The sequence below is a fragment of the Corythoichthys intestinalis genome, chromosome 3 (assembly GCF_030265065.1).
Source record: "Corythoichthys intestinalis isolate RoL2023-P3 chromosome 3, ASM3026506v1, whole genome shotgun sequence".
In the NCBI taxonomy this organism is placed as follows: Eukaryota; Metazoa; Chordata; class Actinopteri; order Syngnathiformes; family Syngnathidae; genus Corythoichthys; species Corythoichthys intestinalis.
This window is the reverse complement of record NC_080397.1, coordinates 50,378,412-50,405,537: the sequence shown is the minus strand read 5'-3', so window position 1 is coordinate 50,405,537 and position 27,126 is coordinate 50,378,412. Positions and strand designations below refer to the sequence as shown.

The 27,126-nt window shown below is 40.2% G+C and overlaps 1 protein-coding gene across 1 annotated transcript in view; it reads right to left on the bottom strand.

Moving 5' to 3' along the window:
- ntrk2a (neurotrophic tyrosine kinase, receptor, type 2a) overlaps positions 1–27,126 on the bottom strand; it is a 281,961-nt gene that overhangs the window by 21,472 nt on the left and 233,363 nt on the right. The window contains exons 16-18 of the mRNA XM_057830849.1: positions 26,566–26,738; positions 26,282–26,437; positions 23,190–23,274 (exon numbers count right to left, since the gene is read on the bottom strand). Coding sequence (XP_057686832.1) covers positions 23,190–23,274; positions 26,282–26,437; positions 26,566–26,738 — 414 coding nt within the window. The remainder of the gene's footprint in view (positions 1–23,189; positions 23,275–26,281; positions 26,438–26,565; positions 26,739–27,126) is intronic.

The following is a 27,126-nucleotide window of genomic DNA, read 5'->3' as shown; positions in this document are numbered from 1 at the left end:
AATATCTCTACAGAGGCAACGCCTGTGTGTATCATCTTTTCTGTTGTTGTTGTGTGTTTTCCACCCGCGATCAGACACTTAGAGCCAGTTGTGTGGTTGTTTGAATGATGTGCTAATGCTAGCGAATGCATGCTAACCGTTTGTGTCATTGCTGTATAGGATCTAATCATCATTTATTTACGTTGATGCGAACCTGTTTGGTATCGAGGATGAAATTGATCCAGCAAATTATACGGCCGTCCAGAATCGTCATTTGGGAGTTTAGCTCGCTGCATAGACCCTACTCACTTAGGTCACAAAATGACGAGTCGCTGTATATCCGGCCGCCATATTGTCCGTCATTTTTAAGCCCTATTCTCAATGGTTTCGATTAGTCGTGCAATTTATAGAGCAATTCATGGAAGCCCCGGTGTTATCTGACGCTGTAAACTCATTGGATGCGTTGCATAAAAGGCGTTATGTGGAAAAGCTTCAGTTTATCCATTCGCCAGATCCATATTTGATGCCGAAATCGATGTTTTTCGACCCGCTGTCTTCGCCGTCTCTGCCTGACATCTGCTACCCTGATATTTACAACTATCTTGTCCACACAAAATCAGCCTATTCTCACGAAAGTTTGAAAAACTTTAAGAGCTTGGAGGCTTATAAATACTTCGTTGCTGGTTGGGTGAAACAGGTCCTCGTCCACGAAAATTTGGCAGGAATCTATCTTGAGCTCGGGAAGGTGAGTTACGAAATTTTCAATTCAAAATCTTTTGTTCTTGCTAACATCCACTGTCAAGTCTAATGTATTTCATGTCATTTGTCAATGGAGCTAGGGCTTTTAATGTTTATATGGTTTAGCGATAGCACTCTCACTACATACATATATAATATGTAATAAATATGAAGTGCGATAGCACTACTCCAGATTGTCCCTAGTTGAATTTATTTTTTGGCTTTTGACCTCAATAGTGAAATTGTAAATTAATTGTATGACAACTGTCTTATTATCCTCTTATAATTATATATTTTCAGGTAGTTCATTCACAACGTCTGAGTGTATGTTGTCGGCGATTAGCCTAGCAATGATCTAAATTGTGGTTGTCAGCCCAAAACCCTCTAAATATATATTAAATGCATTTTACCAGATATAAAATGACTACTACATAATCTGTGGTAATCGTTTGGAGCCCAGTTTTCTTGTCGAATTGCATCAGTCCATCTCGCTCTCCTCTCCGGGTCTCTCGGAATACGGTAGAACTTCAAGTCTCTCCGTCTATCTTCTCTGTTATTGCAACCGACCGCCACACACGCCTTCACCATTTTGATTATTAATGTTAACGAGCAGAAAAACACGCCATAATAGGAGGAATTTACGTAGTGATAATGCGTCAACACGACGAGTTGACGGACAATATGGCGCGAGGGCGTGGTTGTGACGTCATGTGAGTAGGGTTATTAGCCAGGACCGAGCCGTAGCGTCCTGGTGAGGACTATATTTGCATTTCGTTGTTCATGCACTGTACACTGTACACTTGTTCAGCATGTTGTTCTCTATTGTATTTTTACATTAAATTGCCTTTCAAGAGGACATATCTGTTCTATGTGTTGGATTTTATCAAGTAAATTTCCCCCAAAAATGTGACTTATACTCCGGTGCTACTTACATATGCTTTTTTTCTCCTGTTGGGCATTTTATGGCTGGTGCAACTTATACTCAGGTGCGACTTGTAGCCCTAAAATTACGGTAACTATATTTAGAATTCTAGGCCGTAAATATTGAAAGAAAACAGTAGTAATGAACAAGTCTTGTTCTGCTTTCATAGTCATGGCTTTTAATGTTGAATGTCGGAAGTAAAGTTGCTTGATTAGAAATTAAGTTACATTTTACAATCTTTATTTAGCCTATCCACACAGTATTTTTTTTTTTTTATTGGAGTGTCTGCTTTCATATGCAGATGTCGCTCTAGCCCTCCTTCATCTTCAATCCGCACAAAAGTGAATTAAACTTCGTCTCGTATGAGGCGTCTCCTCTATTGCTCTTGGCGAACATGAATCTCGCCGGCGATCCTCGCTCCGTCGCGCCCCGCAGATAGGACAGTCCATTTTCCGAGGTTTATGTCCGTTATTAATGGCTTGCGCGCTGCACTTGGCCCGTTTCTGTGCTAGTCAGCGGCTTATTTAATGGCGTCATAAAATGTGGACGGTCACATAGATAGCCATCACGTTCCGCCTGCATCTCTTGAGCGCTAAGTCTTCGCAAGCAAACCTTTCTTCTTTTTCTCCTGTCAAGTCTGCGTTTCTGTTGTTTTTTTCCCTCCATCTGAATGTGGAGCGTTTTTTTTTTTTTTTTTTAAATTATACTTCTTCGCTTGTTGGTTTAAATCCGCAGTCAGTCTGCTGCCAACCACTGTCTACTTTGGACACTGGAGTGAACACAATATTCTGTCTAATTTCTTATCAAACCCTCTGAATATAAGTTTTATCGTCGATACCGCATGTATTCTGACTCTAGTTCTTCAACATCATTTATTCACTTACGTGTTTCAACTTGGTCATACCCATTAGATGTTTTGTTTTATTCATCGTGGCTGATCATTTCCCCTGAAGATCTGAAATATTAATAGCTCAAGTGCTCGGCCACCTTGTTTTAATGTTTGTTACGCTTGCGTTTGATTTCAATATTTGTTTGTGTGTTACCAGCATAACAAAAATGGACCGAGATGATTTACGGTACTTCGAGTAGGGGTGTGGCACAGACCATTATGCTTTTGTGCCCGTACGGTAAAGTAGTTTTTTTGTTTTGTTTTGTTTTTTTTGTTAATGCATCAGACATCATTGGGAAAACTTTAATGGAAGACGGGAAATGGAAACATAGGAATATTAATGTACCGCAATTTTCTGACTATTAGCCGATACTTTTTTTCCTTCATTTCTTATAGTCCGGTGCAGCTTATTTGTTGATTTATTTGGGTTAATAGGTAACTCTTTATTTGACAGCGCCGTCAAAAGACTGTCATAAGACATATGACACTATCATGGGCTTTACTAAATGCTTATGAAAGATATAATTAATTGCCTTCCGGCAAATTATGTCACTAACTCCATTTATGTCCAGCTCGGATGTTTTAGATCCATTCAAAAGTTAAATAATTTGCTGGACTACAATAAATAACATCTGTTATAAGCATTCATTAATGCTCATGACAGTTTTATGTTATATATATGATTGTCTAATTACAGTCTGATGGCGCCACTGTCAAATAAAGTGTTACCAAATACCATAAATAGCAATTCATGAAAAACTGGAACAGTAGCCGATGAAATTATTAGCACAGAATATGAATTTTGATTGTTATTTACATCTTTAGCGCTGCAATGCATGCTAAGAGGTATGTTGGACAACAACACTGTTGAAAGCAGGTGGCAGCAGAGGTTGAACCCTAAAGGAGCAGTGATAGCCAAATGAAGCTTCTTGAAGCAATGAAGCTTTGCAGCCAATTGGTTCAAAGCTTCATGGTGGTTCATATCGTCTTATGACAGTCGTATGATGCCGCTCTTAAGTAAAGTGTTACCGGTTAATATATTGTGGTATACAGTGGGGCAAATAAGTATTTAGTCAACCACTAATTGTGAAAGTTCTCCCACTTGAAAATAAAAGAGAGGCCTGTAATTGTCAACATTGGAAAACCTCAACCATGAGAGAATGTGAAAAAAAAAAACAGAAAATCACATTGTTTGATTTTTAAAGAATTTATTTGCAAATCATGGTCGAAAATAACTATTTGGTCAATACCAAAAGTTCATCTCAATACTTTGTTATGTACCCATAGGCCAAACGTTTTCTGTAACTCTTCAAAAACTTTTCATACAATGTTGCTGGTATTTTGGCCCATTCCTCCATGCAGATCTCCTCTAGAGCAGTGATGTTTTGGGGCTGTCGTTGGGCAACACAGACTTTCCTCAGATTTTCTATGGGGTTGAGACCTGGAGACTGGCTAGGCCACTCCAGGACCTTGAAATGCTTCTTACGAAGCCACGCCTTTGTTGCACTGGCTATGCGCTTGGGATCATTGTCATGCTGAAAGACCCAGCCACGTCTCATCTTCAATGCCCTTGCTGATAAAAGGAGATTTTCACTCAAAATCTCTCTATACATGGCCCTAATGATTTTTTTCCTTTACACAAATCAGTCGTCCTGGTCCCTTTGCAGAAAAACAAAAGCATGATGTTTCCACCCCCATGCTTCACAGTGGGTATGGTGCAATTCAGTATTCTTTTTCCTCCAAACACGAGAACCTGTGTTTCTACCAAAAAGTTCTATTTTGGTTTCATCTGACCATAACACATTCTCCCAGTCCCCTTCTGCATCATCCAAATGCTCTCTAGCGAACCGCAGATGGGCCTGGACGTGTACATTGTTCAGTAGGGGGACACGTCTGGCAGTGCAGGATTTGAGTCCCTGGTGGCGCATTGTGTTACTAATAGTAACCTTTTTTGCTGTGGTCCCAGTTCTCTGTAGGTCATTCACTAGGTCCCCCCCTGTGTGGTTCTGAGATTTTTGCTCACCGTTCTTGTTTTGATGCCACGGGGTGAGATCTTGCATGGAGCCCTAGATCAATGGAGATTATCAGTGGTCTTGTATGTCTTCCATTTTCTAATAATTGCTCCCACAGTTGATTTCTTTACACCAAGCGTTTTACCTATTGCAGATTCAGTCTTCCCAGCCCGCAGGTCTACAGTTTTGTCTCTGGTGTCCTTCGTCAGCTCTTTGGTCTTGGCCATAGTGGAGTTTGGAGTGTGACTGACTGATATTGTGGACAGGTGTCTTTTATACTGATAATGAGTTAAAACAGATGCCATTAATACAGGTAACGAGTGGAGCCTCGTTAGACCTCGTTAGAAGAAGTTAGACCTCTTTGACAGCCAGAAATCTTGTTTGTTTGTAGTTGACCAAATACTTATTTTCCACTCTAATTTGGAAATAAATTCTTTAAAAATCAAACAATTAGATTTTCTGTTTTTTTTCACATTCTGTCTCTCATGGATGAGGTTTACCCATGTTGACAATTACAGGCCTCTCTAATCTTTTCTAGTAGGAGAACTTGCACAATTGGTGGTTGACTAAATACTTATTTGCCCCACTGTAAATGTATCATAACATAGCGAGGACAGCTGCGTGTTATAGTCCTGTGCGGCGTATCTATGAACAAATGCTGTTTCCGTGCAAATTTGATGGGTGGCTTATAGCGGCTTATATGGCGGCTTATAGTCAGGTGCGCCTTATAGTGCAAAAACTACGGTTCACATACAAACACATATATTTATATACAGTGATCCCTCGTTTTTCACAGTTAATGGGGAATATAACCCGCCACGATAAGTAAAAAAAAAAAAGATATACATATAAGACATGTTTTTACACTTTTTTTTCTCATTTTCTTTTCACTTCAAATGTAATAATTATGGTGAGTTTTAATCATGTTACTGTCCCACCGAATTATTTTTAAACAAGAATAACGTAGAACAATGCTTGTCAATTAAGAATGCTTCATTGAGTGAGTTCACTCAAATCCGCTCACTTACACACAATGAGTTGCAACAACAAATACTTAAAAAGTTAAACGATGATTGACACATCCGGCGCTTTGAAGTTTCGGCTTCAAAGCATCTCTGGCAAGATCAAATCTTAACATCTGTCAATCATCATTTACTTTAATAAGCAACTCCAGTGCACTGCTTGACCAAGAAAAGCAGCAGGAGGGAGAGTGAGACTACGTGATCAGCTCGGGATAGCTCATTTCATCTCAACTCATCTTTTAATTGAATTAAAAAAAAAAAAAATCCACAATGGACTGAGGGCACATAGTTTGAAGCGCGAAGTAGCAAAAGATCCCTGTGCAAAAAAAAAAAAACCAAAAAAAAAAAACATTAAATTGCAAAGCCTTGGCCTCCTCTTCTCTCAGTCAAGTCTCGGTTCCTGTCCTGCTTAAAACCTTAATTCCAAAATGCTAAACTCTTGTTATCAATTTGTGAGCTATAGCAGTCGAGTTTGTTTACTGTGTCTGTAGCATTTTTAAAACCCGGAAAATACGGATTTAGGGATTAAGTGTCATTTTGAAGGATAATAAAGACTTAATGAAGCATTAATTATGGAAAATCAAATCAGAATCCACAGACATTACATTTACTGGATGTGTTTTTCACTTAGGCTCATCTTCAAGTTTCTTAAATTGGAAACTATTATGGTGCCAATGTACATTTCTAATGCAGGAGTGGTATAACAGCTCATAAGTTTTAGGAGTATTCTCCAGACAACATTTGGCTGAGTGCAGCGGTTTAATGAGTTATCAGACCAAAAACTGACAGGATGTGTAATTTCCTGGTTCTTCAGCCTAACACAGGTCAGGGCGCAATTGTTTGAGCAGGTTGTACAAAGGGTCAGCAGTTCCAAGTGGTTAGTCCGGCTGACCACAGTCCACTGTCAAATGTCCTTGGGCAAGATGCCCAAATTGCTCCCAGGGGGAGCATGGCAGCAACACAGCCCACTGGGGGATGACTTTATGCGTGAATGGGTGAATGTGAGCCACTGTAAAGCGCTCTGGGCAGGGTGATGGTGTAGACAAAGCTCTTCCAGGTCGTAAATGCATTTTATAGCGTTTTACAGTACAGGTCAAAAACAAACTCGTGTGGCAGAAGCAGATTTTCAGCCTCTTTGGTGTACTTCAGCTGGAGAGCGAGTGTTGACAAATGCCTTTGCTGTTTTATTTATTAATTACCATATTTTTCAGACTATAAGTCGCAGTTTTTTTTTCATTGTTTGTTGGCTGGGGGTGCGACTTATACTCAGGAGCGACTTATGTGTGAAATTATTAAAACATTATTATATCATTTCACATGTTGTTTTGTCGTTTTGGAGTGACACTGATGGTTTGGTAAACTTGTTAGCATGTTTTTTATGCTATAGTTATCAGTGTTAAAGTAATTAGTTATAGTTACTCACTACTTCTTCCAAAAAGTAACTGAGTTAGTAACTGAATTACTTTATAGTAAAAGTAACTAGTTACCAGGGAAAGTAACTATTTCCGTTACTTTAAAAAGAAGTTGTTGTATGCCAAAGAATTTGAAATTTTCTGAATAGTATTCGAGTCAGTTGAATAGACCCTACTCACCGACGTCACAGAATGACGTGTCGCTGTATCCGACCGCCATATTGTCCGTCTCTGTTTAGCCCTATTCTCAATGGTTTCAATTAGTCGTTCAGTTTATAGTGCAATTCATGGAAGCCCCAGTGCTTTCAGACGCTGTAAACTCATTGGATGCGTTGCATAAAAGGCGTTATGTGGAAAAGCTTCAGTCTATCCATTTGCCAGATCCATATTTGATGCCTAAATCGATATTTTTCGACCCGCTGTCTTCGCCCTCTCTGCCTGACATCTGCTACCCAGATATCTACAACTATCTTTTCCACAGAAACTCGGCCTATTCTCACGAAACTTTGAAAAACATTAAGAGCAGCACTCTAAGCAAAATTACCCTGTGTGATTTCTAAAATGGCGACAATAAAAAAAAATAAAGATGACTGCGATGGCCGACGCTTCAAGGATAGGTGGATATTGGACTATTTCTTCAATAAAACACGCAACAACTGTGTCTGCCTCATTTGCAAAGAGACAGTCGCTGTTTTCAAAGAGTTCGACGTGACGCGATAATAACAAGACACGCTGACATGCACGACAACATTACAGGGAAGATACGCAGCGAGAAATGATAGCAACTGGAAGCTAGTTTAATTTCACAGCAGCAGTATTACGCAAGAACCTGAGTGTCGAAAGAGAACGCCACAAAGACGAGACTGTTGAAATTATGAATTTAAAAAAATTAATAAAGCAAATGTGACACACAGAAGGGCTTGCTAACATTTCTTTAAATATATTGTTCTATGTAAATCAGCCAAGGTAGCCCCCCGCATTTTTACCACACCAAATCTGGCCCCCTTTGCAAAAGGTTTGGACACACCTGTTTATTTTTAACTGATGATTCGTAGACGAGGCCAGCTTTCTTGGTACCAGCTAAAATATTATTCAAAATGTAATGATGATGGAAGAAATAAGCATCTTGAATTTGAAACTCTATGTTGTCGGCGATTAGCCTCGCAATGATCTTAATTGTGGTTGTCAGCCCAAAACCCTCTAAATATATATTAAATGCATCTTACCAGATATAAAATGACTACTTCATAATCCGTGGTAATCGTTTGGAGCCCAGTTTTCTCGTCGAATTGCAGCATTCCATCTCGCTCTCCTCTCCGGGTCTCTCGGAATACGGTAGAACTTCAAGTCTCTCCGTCTATCTTCTCTGTTATTGCAACCAACCGCCACACACGCCTTCACCATTTTGATTATTAATGTTAACGAGCAGAAAAACACGCCATAATCGGAGCAATTTACGTAGCAGTAATGCGTCAAAACGACGAGTAGACGGACAATATGGCGCGGAGGCGTGGTTGTGACGTCATGTGAGTAGGGTCTATAGAGAAGAACAGACAGGTAGTTGTGTTATAGAACCTTGCAATATTTATTGCACCTCACCAGCAAAAGATTTGATTTGAAGTGCAACAAAAATAAACAGATTTGAATTTCTTACCACAGATGTGGACAAAAGCTTTGCCCCAGGACATAAATTACACTTTACATGCACGTTCTTTCCTTTAATCTCGACCAACTTGAAATAGTGTTTATATCTCCACCTCGTAAAGGACAAATTTTCCTCTGAATGCTCTGTCATCATATCCCTCTGCATCTGTTTTGCGTATGTGTGTTTGCCGCACGCCCTGTTCCGGTTTGCGTGTGAAAACACCGGCTCTGAAGTACGTGCGCTATTAGGCTCGAGCGTTTACGTCACAGAATGGGGGATCGCGTGAGATTTGGCAACAACACAGCCATATTGGAAGCAGGTCTGGCTCGCGGGACATTAAACTTTAACTTACCAGTTCGATAAAGAGACAAAATTGTTACTAAGGCAAAGAACAGATATGTGATCAAACTTAAGGATGTGAACAATGTTGACCCTTACAAGCAAGCCGAAGACAAATGGAGTAAACTTGTCGATGGGCTTCCACAATTACGTGAAATGGACATTCTGCCGTATTTATTGTTTGATGTATGTTATTAAACTCATCAGCGATTCCGAAATTACAAATCGCTACAAAGCTATGAACAGTTTTGCTGCGGATGGGTGCAGGACCTGCACATTATGACCGTGTCAAACGGCAACTCCATCGTTCTTGCAATAGTAGGCTATGTGTGTTTACCATTTTCATTTCGTTCAAAACGTTAGCATTTTATAGCATTTAAGTTAGTGGACTTTTGCTATGCAAGTTAGCCAAATGCTCCTTTTTTTGTACTTAGATCCTCATTTATTCATTTATTTCTATACCGTTTGAGGCTAAGATCAGGTATTTTAATTTATCTTTCAATGCATTTTTTGCTCTTGTGAAATACAAGTACAATTCTGCATAGTTTGAAGAAACACTCGGAATTTTATTTTGCAGTTGTATTTGATGCCACCTAAAATTTATTCTGCAACGCATTAAATGTTCCTAATAGTGCTGCAATGATTAATCGATTAACTCGAGTAATTCGATGAGGAAAAATGCTTCGAATCAAATTTTGCTGCTTCTAGGATTCATTTAATTAAAGTGGTGTTGTCACGGTTTGTTTTGAAAGTGTTTACATTCTTTTTTTTTTTTTCTTTCTTTTTTTTTTAATATGGGTTGATACACTGTCCTCTAGTGGCAACAGTGAATATGAAAATTAATCCATCTGCTCCCTGTTAAGACAAACATAAGGTAAGTTCTTGTTTGAGCTAATGTTTTTTTTCATGCATTCTTAATTTAGTTCATAGGTATATTTAGCAGTTATTTGTGGGACTATGTGTTTGAAGGATTTGTTAAGAGCATCGTAAAAAACGTTAGCATTTTATAGCATTTAAGCTAGCGGACTTTTGCTATGCAAGTTAGCCAAATGCTCTTTTGTTGTACTTAGAGCCTCATTTATTCATTCTTTTTTAAATACCGTTTGGCCTCAAACAGTTTGAGGCTAAGATGAGGTATTTTAATTAATCTTTAAATGCATTTTGCCCTTGTGAAATGCAAGTACAATCCTGCATAGTTTGAAGAAACACTTGGGAATTTTATTTTGCAGTCGTATTTGATGCTCTTTTGAAAGTGCAATCTCAGCAAGCCATTGTTTTACATCTCCTAAAATATATGTTGTTCCTAATCCGATTACTCGATTATTGAAACTAACCAATTGATGGATTCATTGATTATTTAAGTAATTGATAGCTGCAGCCCTACATGAGAGTTTGGTATATTTCCATTGTGGGTGTTTATATTGTGTTCTCACTGGAGCACTAATGAAAGAAATAAATGAATTTAGTCAGAGAAAGCAACTGGACAGAATAGGTTTTCGGGGGAACAGCGAGAACGGAAAAACAAAGAAAGACAGAGAAAATAGTGATAAAAAAAAAAAACCTTAATTAAATATACTTCATATGCTACATAATACAAGTAGTGTTGCTTCCTCTATTTCCTTTATATTGTCCTGCGCACCTCAATTGGCCCCCGGGCCTCAAGTCTTAGAATCATTCGGATCCCTGATATACTCCTGTCTATACTGCTAAAATGATATACTTTCAGCGTATGTAATTTGATAGACATTATCACTTGAGCCATTTTCAGAGCTATCATCACTTTCAGGTGTGATACGAAGCCCACTCGAGCAATCACACTTTATTAACAGCAGCGGAAAGATGCGCCAATGATTACCGAGTGGGAAAAATACAACTCTGAAGACAGATAAACCGGTGACCTGTAGCAGCCTGGCTAACTAAAATGCCTGCATGGCAGCCATTTTGGCAGAAGGAACGATTCCATCAAAGTGCATGGACACTGATATTAAATCATAACTTGCTCCAAACTCGATTTTCTTAAGGTTTACGTTTCCCTAAGACAAAACATGTACTATCACAACAAAACACATGGGACCACCCCCCCCAGAAAAGATCTTTCGTTGTAATTATACGGGTTGTGCGCAACCCTATGTTGGACAGTTTGGCACTGTCCTTTGTGTTGGTTTTTTTTGTCATCAAACCAATGAAATACTCTGACCCCTTTGCCTTTGTACACACCTGAAAAACCCCCGGTTTACAAACGGGTTCCAAATTTCCTCTTAAATCGGAATTAACCCTTTAAGTACCCCTAAATACGCCCAAAATCTCAAAACAACTATCCAAAAACAAGTATAATTCGTCATTGTACGGTCTTCGCCGAGATGGTGGAGCTAAGTCCTAGCTAGACAGCAAGCTAAGCTCCGAAATGACGATGGCAGACGTCCGTGTTGTTTGCTGACTTTATTCAGCTGCTCATGACATCAACGCAGAATGAAACTAAAATAATAGATTAAAATAAATCAGTTTTATCTTTAATAACAGCAATTCAAATTTGCGTTTTAACTAGCTACTGATAGAGTGATAACAATCCACACAAACAATTAGCATGTATCAGTTAGCATCCACACATCATCAAAAACAATTGTAGCGGATGATCTTATTGCTTCTTGTCATTTGGTGAGTTAAGTTTGTGTGTGGTGTGTCGGGCGCTGAGTCTCTAATCTCTCTATCCAGGAAACCGCGTGTCAAAGAGTTCCCCTCCGAAACACAGCATCGCCCACATGAGTTCCGTGGGTGCATTATGTTAGACAGCTGTAGTGGTTACTATACAATCACATAAACTCGCCCCAAGTATTCGACCACAACAGAAAACTAAAGTTGCACCGATACCGATACCAGTATCGGCAGGGGGCGCCGATCTGGCCCGAATTGATGGTATCGGTATCGACGAGTGCCAACATTTAGGGCGCCGATACCATCTGCTGGGATCACTTTAGCACAAATGAACTGTCCTCCCCACGTGAGCCAACTTCCCAAATCCCGATGCATGATATCTGTATGTCTTTGTCTCGAAATTACCAAACGAAAATAACACCTTCGTCTTCAATATTAAGGATGTTCACTACAACGCATATCCACGATGTTACACTGCTTTTCTAACATGGCATTCACAAACGATTAGCATGCTTAAGCTAACGCATGCTGTAGTAGCGCCGATGCGATCAGAAAGGTTAAGACTGTGAGAGACTAAGCAAACTCATGGTTTCTCAATGAGTGGCAAATTAAGAGCGCCGTACTTCAAATTCGTCCTGTTTATGAAAGTCGATTGTCATATTATACTGGTGTTGTGCAGTAATGAGCAGAAGTGACTTCTGTGGCCAGAAAACACTCAAGCGGCGCAGCGCGCACACTAGATATCATCAGATAGCAACCTAGATGTCCTTGTTAGATCCCTTGCCAACTCTCGCGCGCGCACACTAGATATCATCAAATAGCAACCTAGATGTGCTACATTAGATCCCATGACATTAGCTGTGTGAGCCCAGAGTGACGCGTAGTCCATATACTACATTGATGAATTAGAAACCGCCATGACTGAATGAAAGTTAAGCAGGCCAAATCAATCCCAGCCATGTCTCATCTTCAATGCCCTTGCTGATGGAAGGAGATTTTCACTCAAAATCTCTCGATACGTGGCCCCATTCATTCTTTCCTTTACACAGATCAGTCGTCCTGGTCCCTTTACCGAAAAACCAGAACATGATGTTTCCACCCCCCATGCTTCACAATGGGTGTGGTGTTCTTCGGATGCAATTCAGTATTCTTTCTCCTCCAAACACGAGAACCTGTGTTTCTACCAAAAAGTTCTATTTTGGTTTCATCTGACCATAACACATTCTCCCAGTCCTCTTCTGGATCATCCAAATGCTCTCTAGCGAACCACAGATGGGCCTGGACGTGTACTTTCTTCAGCAGGGGGACACATCTGGCAGTGCAGGATTTGAGTCCCTGGCGGCGCATTGTGTTACTGATAGTAGCCTTTGTTACTGTGGTCCCAGCTCTGTAGGTCATTCACTTGGTCCTCCCGTGTCGTTCTGAGATTTTTGCTCACCGTTCTTGTTATCATTTTGACGCCACGGGGTGAGATCTTGCATGGAGCCCCAGATCGAGGGAGATCATCAGTGGTCTTGGAGGTCTTCCATTTTCTAATAATTGCTCCCACAGTTGATTTCTTTACACCAAGCGTTTTACCTATTGCACATTCAGTCTTCCCAGCCTGGTGCAGGTCTACAATTTTGTCTCTGGTGTCCTTCGACAGCTCTTTGGTCTTGGCCATAGTGGAGTTTGGAGTGTGACTGACTGAGATTGTGGACAAGTGTCTTTCATACCGATAATGAGTTAAAACAGGTGCCATTAATACAGGTAACCAGTGGAGCATCGTTAGACCTCGTTAGAAGAAGTTAGACCTCTTTGACAGCCAGAAATCTTGCTTGTTTGTAGGTGACTAAATACTTATTTTCCACTCTAATTTGGAAATAAATTCTTTAAAAATCAAACAATGCGATTTATTGTTTTTTTCCCCACATTCTTTCTCTCATGGTTGAGGTTTACCCATGTTGACAATTACAGGCCTCTCTTATCTTTTCAAGTAGAACTTGCACAATTGCTGGTTGAATAAATACTTATTTGCCCCACTGTATATTCTTTTATATTTTATTAATTTACCAGCTCACTTATTCATATTGTTGTTAATTGGTGATACAATCATTGTTTAAAATAGATTTAAAATGTGTGCATTAATATGTCTTTGCGGAAGTACAAGTTTACTCTAATAGGGGCTGTGCTGATCAGAGTCCAGGGCTGTTTTTTAGTCTCAGTCCGCCCCTGTTCCCCATCCATCCATTCATCTTCATTCTTCCATTACACAGCTATCCAGCCATCACGTCTTGCATTTCTAACGTTCTGTCCTCCTCGTCACTTTTCTGTCTCTCTCACCGGCATGAATATGCATCGTTGCAGCCATCTAAGCGTTCCAGGGATGATTGAAGTAAAAAGGGAGGGGTCAAATACAGCATTGGAAGAGATTCTTGTCACTCAGTGGTGATCACCTGCAGGCTGGAGTATCCATGGCAACAAGGCCAATAAAAAAAATACATCTAGTGGAAAGATGCGGTGTGGGTGGGGCTTATGTGACAAAGTCCGCCCTCGACTTGATACGGAGAAACCTTAATTGCCCTTGGTGTTGCTACGGAAACATCAAATAGTGTTGTTTTTTTTTTTTTTGTATGAGTCTGAGTGTGCGTTAGTGTGTTCCTTTTTTCCTGAGAAGGAAAGAAGTCACTCATACATAAATTAATATTGTGATTAGTCTTTGTTGGAGTACATAATGGCCTGCCCAAGATTAAATACACAATTTTAATGAGAGTAAATCTGCCAATTAAAAAACACCAATGCACAATTATCATACAGAAGACAAACAACGAACATAATTAGTTTAATCGCTATAAGCTCTGTAAAATGTTTGCTTAACACGTGTTTAAGTATCGCCCGGGTGAAGATGTGTCATGTGTCTGACAGCATTGTGTGCTCTTATTTGGAAGACATAACGTTCTTTTTGGTCAGACTCTTCATTAAAACGCAGTTTGTTGGTCTTGTAAAAAACAGAAGAAAAAAGTAGGAGTTCAGACTGCATGTGTTTTGTTGCTAGAAAGAGACAATACAAGCTAGGGATTTAACTTAATTGCGAATTTTGTGCATTACTCCACTTAAAGGGAACCTTGGGCTTAAAGACTTGCAGGCTCTAATAAGCCACAATTTTTCTCTTTTAATAAAATATGTTATTAGAAACACATACAGTTAGGGTTGTTCCGATCGTGCTTGTTTTTGCTCCCGATCCGATTTCGATCGTTTTAGTTTGAGTATCTGCCGATCCCGATATTTCCCGATCCGATTGCTTTTTTTTGCTCCCGATTCAATTCCAATCATTCCCGATAATTTTTCCCGATCATATACATTTTGGCAATGCATTAAGAAAAAAATGAATAAAACTCGGACGAATATATACATTCAACATACAGTACATAAGTACTGTATTTGTTTATTATGACAATAAATCCTCAAGATGGCATTTACATTCTTTCTGTGAGAGGGATCCACGGATAGAAAGACTTGTGACTTTGTATATTGTGACTAAATATTGCCGTCTAGTGTATTTGTTGAGCTTTCAGTAAATGATACTGTAGGCATGCCCAAATGCATGATGGGAAGTGGAACCATGACTGTGCGTAGTGCTACCAATTGATATATCTTCTCTGCGTTGGGAAATAACTTAAGGTGTTAAGAAAAAGATCAATTGCTACCTTGCTTTCCCCACATTGCTTCCCATGATATTTCTAATCATAGGGAGAAGGATCGTAAGGCTTTAGCCAATTAAAAAAAAGGCTCCAAATGCTGCCAAAATTCACCCTACTCCATTTTACGCTGCCTTTTACCTTTTTATATCGGTAAGACGTCGCCATTACAGATTGAGTGCGACAATGCGCGAGTGGGTCTTGCGGCGCATGCATTAATTGCGTTAAATATTTTAATGTGATACATTTAAAAAAAATTAATTACCGCCGTTTTTGGGATAAATTTGATAACCCTACAGTAAGCCTAAACTGAAGACTCTGGATCAGTGTAACATATTATGTCTGTAACGTTAACCACAATTAGAAAACGATTTAATTAAAAAAAAAAAAAAAATTAAAAAAAGGCATGGCCGAAATTTTTTGCCGATTCCGATACTTTGAAAATGACGTGATCGGACCCGATCGATCGGCATCTCTACATACAGTATGTTATTGCCATTGATTTAAAAATCTTTAATATTTAGTACATGTTTTGACGTACGAAGGGCGCTATGTTTTACGGCACTGCATGCTGGGTGTGATGACGCGGTTGGGCTGAACTGGGAGAATAGCTGTGCTAGCTAGCAAGCGAAGCTAGAATGAAGACTGGCATAATTTTTTTTTAAAAATTCTGCTGCTGGACAGATTGTTTTGTTACAGCGCTGATGGATGAGTTCTCAACGTCGTACCTGCATCCAATTCCAGCTCATCAGCATCATCTTTCAACCGATCCTAGGCGACTTGCCAAGATATTGACTTGCTGCCATTTGAGTTTGTATTTTTGACCCTTTCGTTGCGAGTTGTACCTTTGCCATGGTTTTTCCGTTCGTCTGCCTCTCACTGCGGAAAACACGGGATTGAATCCTGCTGGTAACCTTCATTTAATTGCGTTTGCCACTGTCCCATTTCAGTGTGCCAATTGCCAATTTGGCGTAGAAGAAGTGGGCGAGCGTAAGGGGGGGAGAGAGGGTGCGAAAAGGAGAGTTGCGCGTGAGCGTGGTGTTGACAGGTTCACTGTCCCCCGCTGGTTTTTGTTCAGTTAATAAAAGTCTCCATGTAACAGCCACTCTAGGCGTCTCTGTGTCTTTATACACTACACCACCTTCGTGAAGGAAGAACCGGACGTAGGAGCGACGAAGAACAAGCCAAGGAAATCGCCGGTCCACATATTATTATTATTTTCTATACACGAGAGGTGCCCGATCTGCCCAAATAAGTCCCGGAACACAGGGAGGCCAAAATCAAGAGGTGCCGGATCTTGTTTCGGCATGATCTGGCACAAATTAAACCCTAAATATGCCCTCTTGGACTTTTATCCTCACCATTCAGAAAAGACGCTTAGAATAAACCATCTGATTGGCTGACTCGTGCCATGGGAAAGAGGATACAATGCACGTTTTTGGTCAGTGCATTTACTGTGCGCTTAAGCCAGTACTTCTCAAATAGTGGGGCGCTCCCCCCCAGGGGCCGTACTAGAATAAAGTGAACTTACGCATCCACTCAGTGGGTGGCAGTGGCGCTCTCATTTTCAAAGTGCGTGCAGTATTTTTGAAATAAGCAAGAGCACACAGACAAGAGATATGAAGAGCTGTGCACCGTTTTTGAAAGCCGTTTTCCGGGTGGACTCACGCAGGGACCCACTGTCTTTTTTCGGTTCTCACATGTCCGCCCGAGAAGTGTCATTTTCGGCTTGGGATCGTCACAACGACGGCCCTCACCTACGGTTCTCCCTCGGCCGCCGAGAATGCGCTTTTTTCGGGCCGTTTGCCTTTTGGCTTTGACATTTAATACAGTGGTAGGTGAGGAAAGACCACTGTTTACTGTGTCTAAAAATGATTATAGCGGACAGCCGGAAGCCAAATCAATTAAGACGCCACTTAAAGATATTAGATCCCAATCTGATTGATAAGCCGCTTGGTTGTTTTTCAGTGAAAACGTGCCGAATATTGCTAACAATCGTCCCGCTTTGTCCGTGTTATATCAGTAAACCAGTGAGCACTGTTAGCATGCTCAGTGCTAAATAACCCCACACCTTTGCAAATGAGGTAATACTGTGAGCAGCGAAAATAAAAACTGTCCTTCTGTCCAAAGACACTCTTTTTTTTTTTCTTCTATTCAGTTTTGTTTTTTGGGTCAAATTTTTTGGCATATTTGTCCTCATGAGTTAATGTTTCTAATCAATTCGAATTTGTTATTATTTACTGATTTTATTTTTCAGTATCAAATGTTAAAAATGTACCTTGAATGTATTTTTACAGTTTGGATGTGATTTTTTTTTTTTTTTAAATTCAGGCAAATTGATGCGCGTTAAGTCTTTTCTGTTACAAACAAAACAATGTTGATAAAGTTATACTTTATAAGTTGATCTCTTATTTTCTGTAATAGAGAAAAAGGACACAATGTGAGGCAGAGGCATACTTATAGTAGTAATATTATAGACAAATGATACTATTTACAGTGGCGGCAGAGTTTGGGGGGGCGCGAAACATTTACGTCTTCCTTGGGCGGGCGTAACAGAAAATAATTGAGAAGCACTGGCTTAAGCTAATCAAACTTCAAATCCTCTAAAGGTTGTGCTGCTTCAACTGAGACACCACAAAATCTCCCAAAATCATCCAAAGTTAAAAACAAGACAACTGTAAATGCCCTCCAAGATTTGCTACTTTACACCCGATTAAAGTAAATCCACCTGAAACTGGACTACTTGAAAACAACCCTGGCGTAAATCCTTCTCAAATGACCGAGCTTGAAACAAAACTACTTCAAATCCCCTAAAGTTGTGGAGCTTAAAAACAGAACACAAAGAAAAAAATAAAAATTGAGTAACCATAACACCCCTACAAGCTAAAAAAATGCGTGCTTGTCAAACAATCTAATAAAGGTCTGTGTATAGAAAGGCATCTACGGTATGTCTGAATCTCATTTCTGTACTGCATGCTGGTGAAGAGTTAGGAGCACCTGGCTGATAAAAAGATTATGAATAAAGGTGAGAATGGAGCATCCAAAGCATTTGCCAGCTTCTTGTGTAAGCGGATGCTGTGACGTTAAAACGGCTTCGTCAGTCCTACGCTTTTCCTTCTATTTCCTCCCATATACAGGCACAACACACACACACATTGAGGTAGGGGTTGATTCCTTTATGAGTCATCTTGACTTGTGTCTGACGTAAGCGCGTGGCTGAACACGCTTCCCCCACACACACGACTCTCCTGGATGGCAAACCACATAAATTCTTTCATCTCTTCTAACGTCCCCATCCTTTTTTGTCATTTGTGATAGATGCATTTATTTTTGCTCCCTTCTGTGTTTTACAACGCCCCCGTCTGATTCTTTATCCTTCCATCTTAGACTGCTTTCTTAGCCGGTTGATATTTATTTGTTTCTTGTTGTCTTCCCCTCCAGCCTTCAACGCTTTGCTGTCCTTTGCTCTCACTCGCGCTGCTCCCCCCCAACGCATACCACCCTTCTCTGCCATCTCCAGTGCTGCTTCAAGCATACTAAACACAAGTTCCCTGATTACTTTTCTTCCCAGAAAACGTTGGATACAACTCAGCGGCTCATCGGCGCTGCCTTTGTGCGTTGCTATGGCTACAGCTTCAGCACACGTAGCTCTATTGAAGCGACGAGGGCATGCGAGGGGAGAAGGGGGAACAGGAGGATGGCGGTGGGAGATTTGTGGGGAACGGTAGTTTGCTGTCACAGTGTACAAAAGGAAGTCAGAGGGGAATCTGGTATTTGCACACCTTTTATTCCACGCAACACGGATCTCAGGTTTAATCCAGACAACATTTAGAGAATTTAAAAGCGAAATATTCTGGTTGCATCATGTAAAAATGATTATTTGAATCAGTGCTGTTTTTGGCAGCCCTTTTAGTTTTCGTGTTACTCTTAGTTCTGTAGATAAAAATTGTCTTAGTCATGTTTTAGTCATATCAAAATGTGTTTATCTTCGTCTAATTCAGTACTTCTTAAATAGTGGGGCGGGCCCCCCTAGGGGGGCGCAGAGCATTGCCAGGGGTGGCGCATGTGACCTCGGGGAACATACTTTTTTTGCAATACTAGAATAATGTATCATTTACAAAGTGTACGCAGTATTTTTGAACCAAACGAGCACACAGCAAAGAGCACTGGAGATATGATGAGCTAAGACGAGGAAATATGACTAAGCATATGTAGCGTTTGGCTTTGACTTTTAATACAGTGGGAGACGAGAAAAGACCAGTCTGTTTCTTAAAATGTTTGCAACAGACCGCAGGATGTCACATCAAATAAGATGTCACTTATAAACATTAGACCCCACTCACATTGATAAGCCACTTGATTTTATTTCTGCCAAGATGTGCCGAATATTGCCAACAATCGTCCCGCATTGTTTCGCAGTGTTACATCCGTAAACCAGCGAGCACTGTTAGCATCATATAATGTGGCATACCAAGTTGCTCAGTGCAAAATAGCAAAAATAAAAACTGTCCCACTGTCCAATGACACTGTTGTTTTTGTTCGATTAATTTTTGTTTTTAGGGTTAAATGGTTATTTGAATGTATTTTTTTTATTGATTCATTTTATTAAAATTTATTTTTCACTATTAAATGGTCAAAAAATGTACAGTGAATGTATTTTTACAAATTTGATGTGACTTTTTTTTTTTTTTTTTAATTCAGGCATAGTGATGCACTTTGTCTTTTCGGTACTTTATTGTAAGTTGAGCTATATATTCTTTCTTTAATATTAAAAAGGACACAATAATATGCAGAGCTATACTTATATTAATAATTTATAGGCAAGTGATACAATTTTCAGTGGTGGCAGAGAGTTGTGGGGGGGCAAAACGTTTATGTCTTCCTGGGTGGGGGGCTTAACAGAAAATAATTGAGAAGCACTGGTTTAATTGTAGTCGACGTTTACTAAAAACTTTTGCGTCTGTAAATTTGAAAAAAAAAAAAAAAAAAAAAAAAAAACCCTCTAAAAGTAAATAAACAAAAGTTTCCAACTATTTCAAATGAACATTGATGGACGGGCACATACTGTAGCGTCTATCTACAAGGACAACGCCAACATGGTTATAATACAAACACAGCAGGAAAACAGTAAATTACTTTCAATTAATTATATCCACCTGGACGCCATGAAATGGAAGTAATGTACGCTGTCCCAGTTTAAGAGGACGCTCGCCTCTTAATGCTAGCGTGAATGATATGCTAACGCTACAGGTTAGTGTGTCGCAGTGTTGTTTTCGTCAACGATGACGATAACGAAAACATTTCGTCAACGAACATTTTTTCTTGACGATGACGTCACGATGACCCGCTAAAAAGATGTCTTGGGAGACTAAAAATGACGAGATGAATGCCAGTTGTCATCTGACGAGACATGAAAGAGTTGCAAATTCCCCTTTGTTTCAGTCATAAGTTCACAATGTGTGACATTATCTTATAACTTGTGTGGTTTGCACGCATTTTAGCAGTATTTGGTCGTTTCACTCATGTGCCCCCCTCGCCCCCGCCCCAAACACTGGTGAATAAGCGTGTTCCCATTCCAGGCTCCTTTTGTGAAACGTATCAAGTGCTGCTTGGTAAGTTTTGCTTTCTTATCCATTTGGCTAGATCTGCCATGTTGTTTTAGCCTTTAAATGTCTGTGATAAGTGATCATCACACACTTTACTAACTTGTAGCGTTAGCATAGCGTTCGCGTTAGCATAGCATTTGCGTTGGCATTAGCATTTAACGCGATGAGTGGCTTCTTAATAGTCTATTTGGTATTCACAAATTCACCTACTTGTGTTTTCCCCATATGAAATGTATCCCCCAAAACCAAAGTGTATTGTTTTTATGTTCTTTCAGCAATGCCATATGATGGCTTAAAAGCACTGGCTGAGTGGGAGACTACTAATTGGTATTAAGGAAATAAGTAATGATCCATTTAATCTAAGAGACAAGCCTAGGTTGCTAATTTAAGTTATGGAGAGAGCTTGTGAAGTTGTTCACAGTGGCATGCAAGTGTCTCTTGGGGCTCGAAGCAAGAAGTCCCCGGAGCCCTGACTCCAACTGTGTACACCTCAAAAAAATTGTTTTTTTGCACACATAAATAAACAAACAATGTGTAAGGCAACACCATAAGACCAATAAAGCTGGCAGACCATTTTAATAGAAAAAAAATAATAGTATAAATGACGTCAAATAAAATAAGCTTACACATTTAAGATTAAAACACTTAAGTTTCACTTTTCATGAAATACCCAATGACCGAGTCAAATACAGGTTGCTAAGGTTGCGAGGTGGAGACCCACAATGGTGGTTGTTGTTGTGTAAAAATGGGCAATTTCATGTCCAAAAAGGCATCGCTTCCACACGGGGTTCCCCAGGGATCTGTTCTCGGCCCTCTTTTATTTTTGCTTTATTTATTGCCTCTTGGTTCTGTTTTTAGGAAACTTGGTGATTTATTTCATTTGTATGCTGATGACTGTCAGATTTATTTTCCAATGGCGCAGAATGGCACTTTCTGTCAACTCAATGAATGCTTCAACGATATAAAGTCATGGCTTTCACTTAATTTTTTAAGCTTGAATGAGAGCATTGGTGTTCAGACCAACTAGCCAGGCCTCCCTGAATGTTGACCTCGGTTCATTGTCTCTGTTTCTTAAGAACTATGTCAAAAATCTAGGGGTCCAATTTGATTCTGATTTTAAATTTGAGAAGCAGATTTCTTGTGTTGTACGGGACTGTTTTTATCAGCTTTGCCAGATTGCTAAGGTGAAATCTATTGTTTCACACTCTGATTTGGAGAAATATATTTATGCTATTGTCATACCTCCGCTGGATTATGGTAATTCTTTGTATGCAGGCGTCGGTCAGGCTGCACTGGTCCGTCTGCAACTTGTACAAAACTCTGCTGCTCGACTCCTAACTAGAACCCGCAGGCGCAAACACATCACCCCGATTTTAGCATCTCTTCACTGGCTCCCAGTACATTACCGAATACATTTCAAGATAATTATTTGTTTTTAAATGTTTGAATAATCTTGCGCCGGCATATCTGTCAGAACTGCTTCAGCCTTACAGTCCAACTAGAACCCTCAGATCGGCTGACCACCAGCTTCTAGATGTCCCAAGATCAAGGCTGAAGTTTAGGGGTGACCGTGCATTTGCGGTGATGGCGCCCAGGCTTTGGAACCAATTACCACTTACTATTAGACAGGCCCCTTCATTTACGGATTTTAAATCACGCCTTAAAACATTTTATTTTTCTTTAGCTTTTAATGTGCAATGACTATTTATGACCTCGTCTTTTATTTATTTTATTTTTATGTGTTTATGTTTGAAAGTTAACCTGTTTTGCTGTTTTATGGTATGTAAAGCACTTTGGACTCCTTGGCGGATTTTTTAAATGTGCTATACAAATAAAGTTGATTGATTAATTCTTGTGGTTCCTGCGGAGTACATTTTGGTAGCCTTTGGGGGTTCCTTTATTGGCCGAAGCCTCAAGCAACTGCCTGGCTTGCCTGTCCACTAGCCCCACCCCTGGTTGTCCAAATTTAAGTAAGATATAGTCCATTTACTTTTCGAAGGTAATGAATGATTTATCTATTAAAACAGTCAGTTCCAAAAGTAAGGAATGTAAATTACTGTTTTTTTTTTTTGTTTTGTTGGGTTTTGTTCCTTCATCCCTGCATATAGCATGGCACTGATGTACTGCGATGTTTTACAATGATGCACTCATATATACCGTCTTACTATACCTTCGTTGTTGTTGTCCATAAGTCATGCCCATGCAGGTCAGGGGAGCATAGAGGGCCTCATGCATCAGGGAGGGAGGGTTTGAGCCGAAACGTGTAAAAACAATAAAGTTGGACACATACACCTACCCTGTAGTAGTCAGTGCTGTAAACATCTCTGGACATGCCAAAGTCTCCAATCTTCACCAGCAGGTTCTCGCCCACCAGGCAGTTCCTATTGGACAGTACGCAAAACACGTCAGCCGCAAAACAGCACATTTGGGATAGTCAAGTATTGATTTGAAGCTTGTGAAGTTGCAGTGTAACTTTTACATTTGCTTCAACTGCAGATTGAGCTTTTATTGATTCGCTATAGCAGCCACTTTGAATTCTGGATAGGGCTACACATTTAACATTTTAGAGTACCAGAAAAAGTAACATTTAGTGGAGGGTAAGATTGATCACCATCCATCAATTATCTAAAGTGCTTATCTTCATGTCTTGTTTTTTGTTGTTTTTAAAGTTGTTTTTTTTAGTACTATTCTAAAATCAAAGATGATTTTCCAGTGGCTAGACTATGATGATTACGTAACTATTTGACTTTTACTTGTAAACACATTTAAATGATTTCTCTGATTTAGTTATGACGTGAATTCAATCTCTTTTTGTTTTGACTTAAAAAAGCAAACACTTTATTTGAACCTGGGTTCATAATTATGACACGACTTGAATGCTTGTGACACGTCATTCAGTAAATGATGTCACTTCTGATGCTTGAAGTTGATATAAACAGCTTCAGTTTTGTCTGAATGTTGGCTGCAATCAATTTGAACAATTCTTCCACTTCAAATGGATTGGACGTTTATCGCCGTCAATGAGTCAAGTGTCATTCGGTAAATTTTCTCTTCAAAAGCAAGTAGTGCACATCTTTCTATTGATAAACACAGTTAAATTCACAGCTGAAGGATGAAAAGAGCCACATAATTGTAAATCTATCATCCTTCATGGCACTAAAAGAGTTCATGAAATCTGTCATAATCATTCATTCATGTTCATGACCAGTGTTGTTAATCTTACTTTAAAAAGGTAATTGATTATGGTTACAAATTACTCCCAAAAAGTAACTGCATTAGTAACTCAGTTACCTGAATGTAAGAGTAATGAGTTACTTGGCAAAGTAACTAGGTTTCTATCATAAGGACTGTGTGCTCCTTAATGTCACAAAGAACAAGTGAGAACAGTATATAAGGCACAGACAAATAGCATTCAGTGTCAAGTCGTCAGTATTCCAGCATACGCTAGGATGTCAACTGTCCATTACAGCTTGACCTGATTGTTTCCTTTGCCTGTCAACATCAATAAAGTCCTGTGTCTGCGATACGCAACTGGGTCTTCCGTCCCCTTCGTGACAGTACGACCTGACCAACATGGAACCAGCGTATCAACCCTCTGTTCTGGACTGTCTTCACCAAATGGAAAAGGAGGTCTCCCGGATGTCTGGTGACCTCGCATCATTAATCCAGATCGACCACTAACATCAGCAACAACTCCAGTACGAGCCTGTACCAACTTCAATGCCTTTGCCGATGTAATGATCAAACTGCTCGACCTGGGCTTTTCTAACTCTGAGAAATCCCGCGCCCTCATGACCATCCGTCAAGGCAATCGGTCAGTGTCTGAGTATTCGACTGATTTCCGAACTCCGGTGAGACGCAGCGACTGGAACACGGAAGCTGTAATCGACGCATTGGATCACAGCCTGGCGGACTGCATCAAAGATGAACTCGTCGCCTATGATATACCCAGCACCCTTGACGAAGCCATTGCCCTGCCCCACTGATCGCCTCTTTATTTCTGATAATCTGACGGCTTGCTCTCAACCCACGCCTGTATCTGACTCTGACTCTGAACCCGATCCTGTGCCATCAGTAGTTGATTCCTCCACTGGAAAGGAGGAGATGGAGCCAATGCCTGCTCTAAGCCCATGCCTGTATCTGACTCTGACTCTGAACCCGACCCTGGATTAGTAGCTCTTGGTGGGCTCAATTCTTGGGACTTCTGGAGCCGTCCCTTGAGAGGGGGGGGTTCTGTCACATGCTCTCAACGTGCGCTCATGTGCTAGCATATTGCCTGATATTGCATCAGGCTTCCATCACAAAGTCGGTTCTGTCATGTGCCACCATATTGCATCACACTCATGCATCACAAAGGTTTCTATCATAAGGACTGTGCGCTCCTTAATGTCACAAAGAACAACTGAGAACAGTATATAAGGCACAAAAAAATAGCATTCAGTGTCAAGTCGTCAGCGTTCCAGCATGTTTTTGGGACAATTGGCCCTAACCCAATTCTTTATCCTAAACTTAACTAGACACAGGTGTATTGCGGATATTGCAATAACTGGGTAGTAACCTTAGCTATGTTTGGAAGTCATTTAATATTGTGAAAATTGCTCCTGTTATTGCATTAGCTCCCTTCTGTCTACTTTCGACATGTGAAAGTTTTAAAACTGTTTCATCATTTAAAGATGCATTCAAGTCAAGATTTTTCCGATTTAAGAATATTTTAGATAAAAGTTACTAAGTTTCGCTCGGAAGGTTCTCTACAACAGAGCCTTCCTGAGAAGTTTACTGCTTTAAGATGGCAGCTGTTTACTAACGCATCTAGTTCTCTATACATGTTGCTAGCGCAGCTGTGTCTGTCATTTTGAATCTATTTCTATTTATGTGATATCTACCGTAGCATCATGTGGGCGTAGTTTGTAGGCTATCAGCTACAGTCAGGTATTATTGGAGCCACTTAGCATAGTAGCATCGCGTTTGCAACGGTATCACAGCTCCCTTGCCTCCTTCCCACTCCTGCTCTGCTCTGTCGTCTCCGTCAAACCGTCTCCCTCAGACTTTTCTACTGCCATTCAACCAACATAGTAAGGCATAGTAACGCACGCCTTTCCATCCTCAGTAACGGTAATGGCGTTGCCAAGATGAGAAAGGTAATTATTTAGATTACTCACTACTGAAAAAAATAATAATGTCGTTAATAACGCCGTTATATTCTAACGCCGTTATTAACAACACTGTTCATGACAGGTGTCAAACATGTTATAATCATGACAGTCTTGTGACCAATATTCAAATAAAGTGCTACCATACAAAAACTCTGGTGGACTGTTTTTAAGTGCCATTTTAATTGTATGATAGCAATAGATTAAGTTGTATATAGTTATGAGACAAGTGATGAACCTGGTGGCAAGGTCGCGGTGCACAAAGTGCTGTGAGGCCAAATAGACCATTCCGGACGCTATTTGCTGGGCGATGTGCAACATTTGCGACTGTGTCAGCTCCACTGGTCTGGTGGTCTGGCCTTCTGCCATGAGAACTGCATCCGGTCCATGAGCCCTAAATGGGGGGCAAGTAGGTAGGCCTGTTAGGTTAATGTTGATCATGCTTATCTGACAAAACCTTTGTTGGGAAAGACGTCGTGTGCAGATTTAGTCCAGAAAAAAACTTTGAATAAAGATCCGCACCTGAGGAACTTGTTGAGGTCTCCGTGTTTCATGTACTCGAATACCATGATCAGGGGGTCGCTCTCCACACACACACCATAAAAGGTGACAATGTGCTCATGCTGAAGGTTGGTCAGCAGCTCAGCTTCCCGATGGAAGTCCTTCCGGGCATTTTCGCTGGCCTCTTTAAGAGTCTGATACACACACACACACACAGGAAGATATTTGGATATTTTATTAAACTGACAAATGGAAAAACATGTCATACTACCATGATCAATTAGTCATGTCTACAGAAATAGATCTGTTTGGAAAGACTTTGGTCGACTCACCATGATAACATTGTATTCATATAATACAGTTTATTCCAGGCTAAGGAGGGGTTATTTGTGAATGATGAAGATTGTTGTATATAAAAGGCAGAGGTGGGTAGGAATTAGGGATGGGAATCGGTTTCGAGTATTCCGATTCCATGGAATCGTTTGACAATAACTCTTAACGATTTTCTCATGGTTTCCAACCAGCACAATTTCACGGGTAGGCATATTACACACTTTCGAATCGGCAAACACGGCAACATAA